The sequence below is a fragment of the Lampetra planeri genome, chromosome 1 (genome assembly GCF_965212315.1).
Source record: "Lampetra planeri chromosome 1, kcLamPlan1.2.h2, whole genome shotgun sequence".
Classification (NCBI taxonomy): Eukaryota; Metazoa; Chordata; class Hyperoartia; order Petromyzontiformes; family Petromyzontidae; genus Lampetra; species Lampetra planeri.
This window is the reverse complement of record NC_136107.1, coordinates 25,887,874-25,901,387: the sequence shown is the minus strand read 5'-3', so window position 1 is coordinate 25,901,387 and position 13,514 is coordinate 25,887,874. Positions and strand designations below refer to the sequence as shown.

The 13,514-nt window shown below is 37.6% G+C and overlaps 1 protein-coding gene across 2 annotated transcripts in view; it reads right to left on the bottom strand.

Moving 5' to 3' along the window:
• The window catches only part of LOC144720627 (receptor tyrosine-protein kinase erbB-4-like), a 241,858-nt gene that overhangs the window by 31,558 nt on the left and 196,786 nt on the right, over positions 1-13,514 (bottom strand). For both annotated transcript variants that reach the window (XM_078597523.1, XM_078597531.1), the window contains exons 19-20: positions 12,119-12,217; positions 8,189-8,374 (exon numbers count right to left, since the gene is read on the bottom strand). In XM_078597523.1, the coding sequence (XP_078453649.1) occupies positions 8,189-8,374; positions 12,119-12,217 (285 nt within the window). The remainder of the gene's footprint in view (positions 1-8,188; positions 8,375-12,118; positions 12,218-13,514) is intronic.

Genomic DNA, 13,514 nt, shown 5'->3' with positions numbered 1-13,514 from the left:
AATAATAGTCGTGAAGAAGTCTTGCTAGAAGTGTGCACATTAAATGAGCATTGAAACATACACTTTTTTATTTGTTTTATTTATTAAAACGGAGTGACAACCAAAACATTTAGTTGATATTGAAATTCACGAAACGTTTAAATATTTTAGCAGCCATTTTAAAAGTGGCAACATTTTAATTGGTTATTATTCTCACTCAATGATAAAAAAAACCTGCGCAAATTAAGCAATCAAATGTATAATGCATTCAAATTCCACTTGCCTGTCACAACCTACAGTGACAACATATCACGAAATCTGCATGTGACAACTACATTTAAACTTGTAAATTGCTCAATGAAAACATTGTGCTTCTTCTAGGAGCAGTCTTTAATGTTTTTCTCCAAAATCATAAGATTAAGCAACATTATTTATTTATTATTGAAGCATATTCTTTGGGTCTTTCGGTAAAGCCACGTAGATAGAAAAAATAATGAAAATATCATGACCTTTTGATCGCAACACAAGCAATCGTGATCAGATAAAAAAAAATGCGGGAGAGCTGCTGAGGCAGGATGTTATAAAGGTTTGAGATGGGTGTAGCCCAAGGGTCATAAGCGAAGTGGGCGGGGCTAGTGATGACATTTGCATGTAAACGTAAGATCGGGAAAATCGGAGAGTCACCTCCACAACGACGAAGCTGTGGAGGTGGCCATTGTATTGTGAGAGGTTAGCATGTCAATGTAAGATCGTAGAGTCACCGCCACATCGAGGAAAACGAGCAACGGTGGCTGTGTTAGTGAGACATTTAACCTGTTAATGTAAAGAAATTAAACCTGTTAATATAACACAAGAGAGTCGAAAATAACTACTAAAAGCGACAGGTAGGATGGAAATATCACAGCCAGTTATGACTTACAACTGGTTTCAGGTACAGGAACTTTGGGAAACAAAGACACTACATCGAAATTGACAAGCAAATCACCTGGAGATCGTGAAAAGTCCTTAATTAACGATACCAAGTGAGCTGAGTTAAGTACAGCTGAGGTGGTCTTACCAGTGAATGGTTGTAAGGTCTCAGACAGAAATCGGGCCAGTTTGTAGGAGGGTTAGTCAATGGTGGAGACAATAGAACGAAGTGGTGTACCTTCTAGATTTGAAGCTTTCGTAACTGCAAGGATTCATACTCTTAGGTTTTTTCGGTAAAGTCACGTAGGTAAAAAATTAAATTTAAATTAATAAAAGTAAAATAAAAATCACGACGTTTTGGAGGCAACACAAGCTTCCGTCTTCAGGTGGAACCGTCACAGCACGATTGCTGTATCAAGTAAATACTCTTTACAGCAAGCGTGCTGTGACGGTTCCACCTGAATACGGAAGCTTGTGTTGCCTCCGAAACGTCGTGATTTTTATTTTACTTTTATTAATATAAATTGTATTTTTTACCTACGTGACTTTACCGAAAAAACCTAAGAGTATGGTGTACCTTCTTTATGAATTTTTGGTAAGCCATAAAATCTGGGTGGTCTAGCAGCAGAGGGTTTTAAGGAAATCCGCTTGGTTGGTTCGATTAAATGTTGAAACAGTGATAATATTTCGATTTAAAGCTTTCGTGACTGCAGGGATTCATCTTCTTGGTTCTTTCGGTAAAGTCACGTAGAAGGGAAGTAATAAAATAATAAAAATAAAACATATTATTTTATTACTTCCCTTCTACGTGACTTTACCGAAAGAACCAAGAAAGTGATGATATTGTTGGTTTTCGTAACCAGGCGGTTGGTGGGATCCCTATTGATTTTAGTATAGCTACCATAATTAAGTAGGTCCTGAATTTTGTTATTGTATGCAGTTTTGTCCATGAGGACAGTGCCCTTGTCGGCTGAGAGGACGACTATGTCATCTCTATTGTTTTAGTTGAGAAAGCTCAAAGCGCTCATCCTTATTGATTGTTCATAGGTGTCTTAACGTTTTTGAGGATTGCTGCGATTTCTGATCTTGCCACGTCTGCAGGAATGTTTCCCAAACCCTTAAGGGCTGCGTCGACCTGGGCAATGATATCATCAACTGGGATGTGTTTAGGGGTGACTGCGAAAGTCAAACCTTGAGCTAGAACCGATTTTAGGCTGTTGGAAATTGGTATGTTACTCTGATTGATAACAATCTTGTCACCGTCTAACTTTTTAACGTGTGGATCTGGCCTCAGCAGCTCTCCCGCTATTTTTTCACCTGATGGCGATTGCTTGGGTTGCGATCGAAAGGTCGTGATATTTTTATTATTATTTTCTATCTACGTGGCTTTATTGAAAGACCCAAAAATATGAATTCCTGCAGTCACGAAAGCTTTAAGTCAAGATTATTGAAGCAATTGATAGAATGACAATGGTCATCGTTAATTGTAGAAAATTGAATTCTGTTCATTCTCTGTTAACTGGAAGTAACCACATTTGTAGTTGCAATCGTTTTATGTCCTAACACAGCACCAAATCAGTTTAACACGTAGGCTTTCGCGACCAATATTATTCATAATAAACGTTTTTGGGTTAGATCACGTTATTTATAAATGTGTCGTAACCCTCCACCACCCGACACGGCCAATCAGTAAAAAAAGTCACATTTACAAAAGACAAATAGTTCACTACTTTAGCCACCGGTGTGTTGAAGAGTGAATCCACAACATTTGCAAATATACATGACGTGATGAAAATATATCAGTTAAAACGGATTTTATTACTTTTTTAACGTTATTGTTCTATACTGTACACTGATATTTACTGTTTTAGACGCTGAAATCTTCTTCCTTGAAAATAAATCTCATAGAGTCCAATTCACATCGCTACTTTGGCTGGCATTCTGCCACTGTAAATGTAAATTATATTGAATACTCAGCTTCAAGGGACAAAAATTAACCCGTAAAAACAAAGTTTTTCACTATAAATCCTTTATATGCATAGCGGCTAGAGTCCTCTCGTCCTCTGGATTGAGATGGCTGCCACCTATGGGTCAGATGATTGCCTGCCACCATTAAGCAATTGATAATTAAATATAAAAAAAATTCCCCTAAAAAGTGTAAAATTTAGGAAAAAAAATTTCACGAAAATAAATTGTCACGCACAACGAGTCTGTGTGCAAAATGTCAGCTCGATTGGATCACGGGAAGTGGGTTAAAAAACTACCGAAAGATTTGCATGGTCGTAAGCGTGCAAGCAAGCAAGCAAGTGAACTTAATATAAAGGATTTAAAAAAGTAATGCAAAATGTCTAAATACTAATCCTGATATAAATGTAATTTACAACCTGATACCCACACCTCCGATTATCATGGTTAGCTATGCATGGTGCGAAAGAAGTTCAACATATGTACATATGTCACAGACATCCAAGTGCAGTTGGAAGGTAAACTTACGGAAGGTACAAGGTCGACAATTCAATGCTCCAGATAATCAGATTCACAACTTGCAATAACTTTACAGTGGCAGGTGAGTCCAAACTAGAAACACCATAGGGTGTGCACACTCTTTCTGTATAAATCTTTTTTAATGCAAGGACGAGCTAAATGGAGCAATTTTAATGGAGCCAGCTAAACAAAAGATGCCACTTTTGTTGGTGGTACGTAAAAAATCATCAGAGGCAGGCTCTGTGTAATATTAATTGCGGTTTTCGCTGTCGGATTTACTTACGGTGGGTCACTCCTTGAAATGGCCCCAATTTCTCTGTTGAGTGCTCGGCCAATAAAATTCCTGAAGGTTTCATCCCCCACAATCTAATTAAGGCTGCCATATCGGTGCGCCAAAGTGTCACCATGTGTAAAATGGGTGGTAAAAGTTCAAATGAATGCATTCACTTATTTGCAAACTTATTAAATAATGCACAACTTATTTACTAACCAAAATACTCAAATACGACACTTAACTATTGTTTAAAATGTTTCTATGCATATCTTTTTAATCTCTATCTTGCATAATGATGCATCTTAGGTGTGATTATACAATATATGCCGTATCCTCTTTTGTGAAGAGATATATTTCCATTCATTATATGTATGAAGGATGCGGCTTTTAAAAACATAATATGTATTTGTCATCCAAAATGCCAAAGGAACCCAATGCAATTATAGAAAATGGGGATAGATATCTTACAGTTCTTGATATATTTACCCACTATCCTCATATTTTGTTCAACTTTCTTCCCTCTCCTTACACTGAAAAATAATCACAACTATAGCAGGCTCTGAGGGAAGAATTTTTTTCGTCGCATTTAGAATCTTGTTAAATGACAGGATAGTGTATGTTAATTATATTTTATATTGGCTCATATGATATTTAAAACAAAGTGGGGACAACAAGGCAGATATAAGGAGGAAGTGAAAAGGTGCAGGGTGAGAATGAGAGGGCAAGTGTTGTGCATATTCAAAGGCCATGCTGATGTCAATGAATGCCGGTCTAAAGAATTGGCCGTGAGACCCAGTTTCAAATCTAATTTCAGGTGTTTGTGATTGATGCACTTGCATCTATTTGCTAGATATGTACTTTTAAATCTGATAGCTCTTGTATTGGTGTTGGGAGTCTGTCGCCAAATGTGCATCAATTATTGTAATTGGTGATGTCACCTTTGAGACACAACGGTGTCCCCAAACTCTAATGAGTTGCATTGCTGTGGAGAAATTTAATTCGCTCAGTATTTGTTTCATATTATTTTATGTAATTAAGGAGACGGGATGTTGAGATTACATTTTTTTAAAGAAAAATCGTAAAAACTATCAGTTTACTTATTTCACAATTCCAACTGTAAATAATGTACAATTTTCAAATTAAGGCTTTGATAGGTGCACACAATTCCTTATAATAATGATGATGGTGCAGATAATGGTGATTGTCTTCAACATACACTTTATAATAGATAATGTGCTTTGAAAATTCCCCATAATAAATTACTGGCTTGCAGCAGAACCCAAACCATCTACTCTGGGACATTTGGCACATTGGCAAATAAGCAGAGCACCAGCCTACACAGCCACAATATGGCATTCGTTCAAGCGTAAATAAAACTCTGAATCTGCAAACTTGGATGACTTATATGACCCATAATAGAAACACATTGTAATATGGAAAACACAATTATAATACAATCACAATAGGTATATCATTTTCGTATCGCTGTTATTTAATATCCCTTTATGTTTTCCCATCTTAAATATGTCAAATAAAATGCTCCAGAAGTAATGTAAAACATATCTTACATCTTACGTGCATTATTTTAAACAACTATTCACACTATGAGACATCTCCTTTACCAGTGGCAAAATATAGTAATATGTTTTTACCATTTCAACTGGTACAAAAAGTGACAAGACATCATGTTTGCAATAACCACAACACAAGCAGTCAAATGCAAACAAAAAGAAATAACTCTGATAATGATATGCACTGTCCTTGAAGTTGATTGGTCCACACCCGAGACAGTTTTTCTTAGAACCTAGTCTCCATTGGTGTTGGACCAGATACGCCTTTTGGCGTCATCTGGTCCAGATATGCCTTTTGGCGTCATCTGGTCCAACACCAATGTAGACTGGGCTCTAAGAAAAGTGTCTCGGGTGTGGACCAATCAACTTCAAGGACAGTGCATATCATTATCAGACAGAGGTGTGGACTCGAGTCATGTGACTTGGACTCGAGTCAGACTCGAGTCATGAATTTGATGACTTGCGACTCGACTTGGACTTGCATAACAATGACTTTGTCCCACCTATGAGATGTGGACTCGAGTCATGTGACTTGGACTCGAGTCAGACTCGAGTCATGAATTTGATGACTTGCGACTCGACTTGGACTTGCATAACAATGACTTTGTCCCACCTATGTTATCAGAGTTGTTTCTTTTTGTTTGCATTTTGACTGCTTGTGTTGTGGTTATTGCAAACATGATGCCTTGTATAACGGTGTCAGTTTTTATACCAGTTGAAAGGGTAAAAACCTATAACTATTCACACGTTTTACCTTTATATAATTTTGACAATTTAGTTCAACGCATTGTAGAAAAACAAAACCCCCATCAGTGTGAAGGTTAATGTTAAACACAAAGCTTTCTGCAGCCAAGCTTACGAAGCCAGCATATGCCCAGGCACTCAACCCATTGAGAAGAAACCACCACGAGCACAAAATGCATCTCTTTAATGTCTTTGGCACTGACTTATCCATGAATCATTAATAAGAACACCGGTCTGCAACAACATTGCATTTCTGAGGCGACGGTGTTACGAAGAACAACACTCCACCAGGGGCTTGCCCGGAGCCATTCAACAGACACACTGAAGACGTATCCACCTGTTTATAAACAGAAATACGAGCCGGCAGATTCCACATGCATTTTATTCAAATGCGCTATGGAATGAATCCTCTTACTCGTGCTAGCACCTCGCCAGCACAAATATCGTGCACGTTATAAATCAGACTTATTATTACGGCAGAAGATAACACCGTTCTGCTTGATTAAAATAATTATATTAGATTGCAGGTGAATGCGTCAGTATAATATACGGTTAAATGCCTAAGGAAAAAACCATGGAACAAATTACTTGATTATGTTGCGTTGGCAGTGGTGCACAAGGACACTCAAGACATTTGTCAATAATACTGCCTTAAAAGGAAACATAAATAATAGATGATGCTTCAGGCAATAGATTTCTTTATAGCCGATAATAGGCCAGTGAGCCAGAGTGGATAATAGTTTTAGAATGCACTTTACACAATCCACAAGCCTGATGGTGAAATGTAAAAACATCCCCATAATGTTACTAACTACAAAAAACACTAATATTTAATAACACAGAATGCCTTTCATAACGTGAAAAGCCTCATTTATCACTGTTTTCTCAATTATTCAAGGGCTTTACCTTGTGAATACAGCCACTAAAGGGCTATGGTGGAGGACGGATGAGCTGAAGTCACATAGACAACACACACAGCCAAATGCTAATCATCTCGAGCTGGTGTTAAGAAAATACAAATGTCACGTCCAGAAAATTAAAGGTTGAAAGTCCTCTGAAATGACAAGCTGCATCTAGCTTAGATACACAAGGCCAAATAGTGGGCAGAGAGGTGAGTGCTGTACATGCACAGCTCCCAATCAAATCACTAACCCCAAAATCTAACCCGAGCATCGTGCTATATTTATAAAGCAGTGTATGATCCTAGGCTGAAAAAAAGTTACCAAGAGCAAGCTCCCTCTTCTGTGTAAACGCTTTGTTATTAAGAACTGGTCGAAATGTGTAATTTAACGTATCAATATCACAGTACTGAACAGCAATGTTAAAAATAAAATAACACAAAATTGGATTCAGTGGTACAGTTTAAACAAATGTGATAGAAATAAATACATGCTTACAATATATATTTAGCAATTATTAAGAAATAAATGTACCTTACATCGAAGGCAGTTGTCTCAATGTGTATAATAAATAACAATCTGATTAGTATGGTATTAAACTCTAATAGTGCTAATATATACTATGCTTGCATACAGCCAGCATAAGTTGTGAATTGTTTGGAAAAAAAATCCTTGAGATTGAGAGTAATTCAAATAAATATGGTCCTTCCATGTGAAAATGTCATGAACACTAATGTACATTTTAAATTTAAATGAAGTTGTACTATTATTATAATGGTGGATGAATATTTGTTGCAATTGGATGGTTAAGATCACGCACAATTGTGACACCAAATGCATTTTTTTTTACAAAATTAGTAATAGACTTTATATCTAACCTTTGTGAAGCTTGACTATCACGCAGATAAGCAGCTTCAAATAGTGAAAACCTCTTGGTATGTGAAGTCATCATCATCTCATGTGATTACATTTATTGGTCAATAAGGCAGCATGTGATTTAGCAGTGGATGGGAAATGTAAACTACAATGTTTGAGACAATATCACAAACTCAACACTATATATAAAAAACTCCAAACATTTTTTTATCTTGTGACTTAATTCCCTATATATGCATCTTATATAACTTCTTCATTGGGTCCACAGCCAGTGATAACAAGTTTTATTGCATTGGACCTGTCTCCGAGGGCTGTAACCGACCTTGTCACATCCAAACAAACAACTGACGTACACGAGCGCACATCAAACCGTGGGAGTTGAGCATGCAGCGAGTTTCAAATCAACAATTGCATCGATGCCAAAAAACATCTGGCCAATGGCCCACGAGTACCTTGGCAATCTGTACGGCCCAGTTGAGCAGCAGCTGGGAGCCAATGTGCTCCTTGTGCTCCCGTGTGTACTCCAGCAGGCAACCGAGCGGCATTAACTGGGTCACGAGCTGCACGCTCGGAGTCAGGCAGATGCCCAGCAGCCGCACGAGATGTGGGTGGCTCACACTCGCCATGATGTAGGCCTCCTGCCGTCCAAACACACGCACGGAAGAGCAGCAACTTTTAATACACGTTGGCGAAGATGTGTGATGCTGCCGTTGGTTCAATGGTTCGCACACCAGTCCCGATCCCCGGTTCAAATGGCGGTTGAAATAAAGAGAGAATTTCTGAAATCCCGCCTGCCTCTGTCCACTCAGCAGTGTAAATGAGTAGACCAGAGTCAAATAGGAGGCTGCATGTGGTGGGATAAAGCATGCGCAACTCCAACCTCTTCCAAAATGTCAGGCCAGGATGGAAGATTAGGCCAATATGGCTCTCTACTAGGGCTGAACGATTAATCGATTTCAAATCGAATTCGCAATTTGAAACAATGCGATTAGCGAGAGGGAGAGAGACAATCGGAGTGAGACAAAGAAGCCGAGAGAGAGCGACGGACGGAGTGAGACGGAGACACCGAGAGCGAGACAGTTGAAGCAGAGACAGGCGAAGCAGAGAGGAGAGTCGGGGAGAGAGAGACTGAGAGAGAGAGGGAACGGAGCGAGCGAGGCCAGCGGAGCGCGGCGAGCGAGCAGAGAACGCGCTGAAGTCACGGTTGTGGAATGTAAAGAGTTTTGTCATAAAAGGTGATGACGAAAAGAAAAAGTTGTCCGCGCAAAGTTCAGCACTACACATGTATTGGCAATGATGAAGTTGAAAGCACCTATAATGGTGATGACAATGATGTAAATAAGAAATGAATATAATAGACAATCTTAAAGTTGAAGATGCTTACATTATGATGACGATAATAATATACGTATGCAATTGATGTCTTGATTAAGTTCACAAAACTGCACTTTAAAATCAATTGTAACAGTGGATCCAATACAACGCAGATATATATATACAGTATACAAACACAGCTTTGATACCAATAAGGATAGTTGACAACAAAAGAAAATTCATTCAAATGTTAGTTGGATGCCACCAACATGAACATTAATTGAGACCAAATAAAAGTAACACTTTTAGAGAAACTCATTAAACATGCTAAACTCCCCAAAGTTTCTCCAAACAAGTGCTTTTGAGTAATTCTGTGCAGTTCTCAAATGTAGCCATGGCACCCATTCGCAATACAATTTCTCTTGTGTACAATGTCGCCATGAGATATTTTCATGCACCCAAGTTAGCATCCTTTGATATTTTTATTCATAATTGTCCAAAAGTGTGACACCAAGACTTGATGCTGATGGTCCCTGAATTGATATTTACATCTTTCACTGGTATATGCAGACATTAATAAGCCAAAGTATGACATTTTAGAGAGATATATAAAGGATGTTAAGAGTACCGATATTAAGCAATGTGCTTGCAAATACAATCCTCGTTTGGCATGCGTGAACACTGGCCACGTAACAACCTTCATATCTTTAGTCGTTTAATTGCATTTTCTACTTTATATGTAAGCCAAACATGCTTAATGAACTCTTGCAAAACCTTTCTTAGAAACCAATTAAACACGAGCGCAGCACTTCGCACCGTAAAGTCCTTGCACAGAGGCCTGTTGCCTGATAATGCATGTACCTCGTATTAAAGCATGTGTTGGCCTTGAAAAGAATACAATTTTTGTAACTTGCTAATAGAGGCACCACCATTCCAATATTACTTTCTCGCCATGTACACCTATTTTAAGTGTATTCAATGTATAATAGCGATTTCAGAATCCATGTATTAAGCATGCTGTTTATAGTCTATAAGACTCAAATTGGACATTATATTATATATGTATATAAAAATCTGATGTCATAGTGTTGACAAATGTTTCGTGTCCTTTTTTACTTACTTTTGAGAACATCACTATGTCTGTCCCTGACCTAAAAATAAAATCTAAAGCACCCTCATAAGCTAAAATGACAGGACAGTGGCAGACAAGATTCAAGTTTGGGACAACATGTTCAGGCATTCACCCTCTTTTTTATTTTCAGTAAAATATTAATACATTTATAATGTTGATAGGTACTTTATTCTGAAATGCGACAAGAAAACTAGTTGATGGAGAATATTTGACATTTTGTGGCAGAATTGCACGACCTGGTGCATCTCTGTGGCAGTCAATGTCAGTGGCAAGTGACAATGACTGTACATCTGACATTGCGGTGTGTTATGGACTGATCAGGAAGTGCAATATAGTAAATGCTATCACTTGATGCCTCATGGCTTAAAATATGTTTAAAAGATAGAAACCTATGTTCGAATGGTTTTCCATTCCAAATGCTTAGATTTTTTAAATTGAGAAATATTTTACTGTTCATTTAAATGTATAAAGACCTGTAAGAAGATTTTTAATTGTACAGGGTGTTTCAAGTAGATGGACCCGATTTTAAATTGCTATAACTCTGCAACCACGAACCGCCCATGAATGAAACTCTTACCACTTGAAAGGGCGGGGCATAGCGTTTCAAATGATTACCGCTCGATGCCTCTCCCAGCGAACAAAAAGCCCCTAGCCTCAGTCATTCGCAAGATGGCGACCCCGCAACACAAAGCGTTTTAAGTTCTGTAGTTCAGCAAGACTGAATCCGTAATTGCGGTGCAGCGTGCGTTTCATCATACCCTGCGACTTTTTATTGTGGGGATACGTCAAAGACCGTGATTTTGTGCCACCATTAGTGACTAATCTGGAAGACTTCAAAAACAGAATCACGACAGCAGTGACTTCAGTGGAAGAAGACACTTTGAGAGGTGTTTGGGACGAATTCAACTATCGTCTCGATGTTGTCCGTACAGCAGGTGGAGGGCACATAGAGCATTTATAAAATGGTTAGTAATACTTCATAACTCATTAAACCGTTTGTAACTTTTTGTGTAATTGTAACATGTTGCCATCGTGAAATAAACTGCTTTGAAATTGAGTCCATCTGTTTTGAACACTCTGTAAATCATGGTGCATGAAATTATTTCATCGCCGTTACAAATATCGGTATCTTCCCCAATGAAGTTATGTTAAAAATAATATTTTGTATATATTATATTTTAATTATGCAATAATTATTGCATAATTATAGTCATGAACAATTTAATAAAAAAAACAAATCTTTGTGATAAATAGTCAAAGTTATAAACATAAATGAAAAAGTAAAGAGAAGTAAATATAAGAAAAGAAACAACATGCCACTTTTTTAAAATGGGAAGTAATATTACTTATGTTTTGCAAAAGCATTTATTTACATGGTTTTCTTATATAATAAACGAAAGCTTTCAGTTAAATCACTGCAGTTTGTTACATTTTGTGCAATATAAGTTGCAATCCCTCCCTGTACTCACTCAAGGTGGAATTAGTTTCCAATACAATATATTAACATTGTAATAGGAAACAATAATATTGGGTGTTTTTTTGTAAACACATGCTGAAGAGCCAAACGGTATAGAAATGTTTTATTGGGGAATCTTCACAATTGGCATCTAGTATCTGCCTTAGCTCAAACATTTGTATGAAGGCAATGTTTTTTTCCATGTTCTGTTGGCTGTAAATGAACACACATTTCATTGACCTGTGCATTTTGGCATTCTCTTTATATATGCTATCACGAGTACAAATGAAGCTCCATACTTCATAACTCCGATTAGCATGGTTGGCTAAGCACGGTGCGAAAAAAGTTTAACATAAAGAACTAATTTACAAATGAAATAATCGGTACATGAACCTTTTCTTCACGTGAACTTTTTTAACTTGACAGGCTGCTGAAAACATTCTCAAACAAAGCAGAACCCATGGTTGGCTACCGCCTTACATCCAAAATCTCCTTGTTGGCTTTTGGGGATGTGGCCTCTCTCAGCACCTTGATGGCCACAGGGATCTTTACGTCCTCACCCTCTGGAGTCCAGATTCCCTAAAGAAACACAGCACGATCATTGACAGGAGTGACACACATATATAGTGCATTTATATTCATCAAACTGGCCAAGTTTTCTCTGTTATTGTTTGATTTAAAGGTGTGAACACATTTACGTCCACACAAGATATATATAGGGCCAACTTTTACTTTTTAAACAAAATTATTGACAAAAGAAAATTATACTTTGGCAAAATCTGGCTTTGGTATGGCTTTACAGTCAATTCCTCCCTGACTCATTGAGTAGATAATTGAACCTAAACATCCCACTGAACCATTATATAATGAGCAGAAACATGAAGATGTATTGCTTTTGAAAATTCAACATTGTTTTTGAAAAATTTTAATTGTATAGCTTGTTGCAATTTATGCAGTTATTATATGAACAACAATAATCAAGAAAATGTATTACACAAGAAACCAGAATAGCTGATTTAGCATGTGATGGCCAAGCAATTGAACTCCAGGACACAATAAAGCAGCCAGTATCTTTTGTGTGAGAATCACCAGACCAAGAAGTTGACTCTACCAAAGGTAACCTGCCAAGCCTAAACCATGCCCTGTGTCTGTTGTTCATAATAAGTGGTGCTCAACGAAGCTTAGATGGGAGTGTGTTTTCTCTTTACGCTCTGCCATGGTCCACGCTGCAGACACAAACATGACTTAAAACAGTCATTCACTGAGGGTTATAAATGACTGTCACTTGGTAGGGATTCTGCATCCTAAGAAAAGCCACTGACGTTAAAATGTGCACAATGTACTCAATGTAAATGTTCTAAAGTTATTTATAAGCTTTTACAGCATGGACATCCATCAAGTCTGGTCCATATTTCAAAAGATAATGACTCAGGGCTTTTGGGACACCTAGCAGAAAATTGTGCATTGTTAGTCTATGAAAGATTGTGGACAGGCTTTTTAGAAGCAGTCACAAGTGTGGAAAGTTATTCTTGAAAAATAAATATACATTGACTCAAAGTCATTGCACCGACATGGATAATCAGGATCTTTGAGTTTATAGTGTGTAAGTTTTCTGGACGTACTGATACAAGTTTTGAATCTACGTAATTATACGTACATGCTGTTGTACTAATTACAAATATCCCCATTAGAATAAATACCATATTACTGCTGACACCAACGATTGATACATAGATATTTTATTTTACACTTGACATTAACCACTTGTGAAGGTGGAGCAGTAATGCAAGTAGTTAGCATGCTGCATGTGAACCCTGTGACCCGAGTTCCATTCCCAGCCACAGCTTAAATCACTGGTGATGGTGAATGACAACGA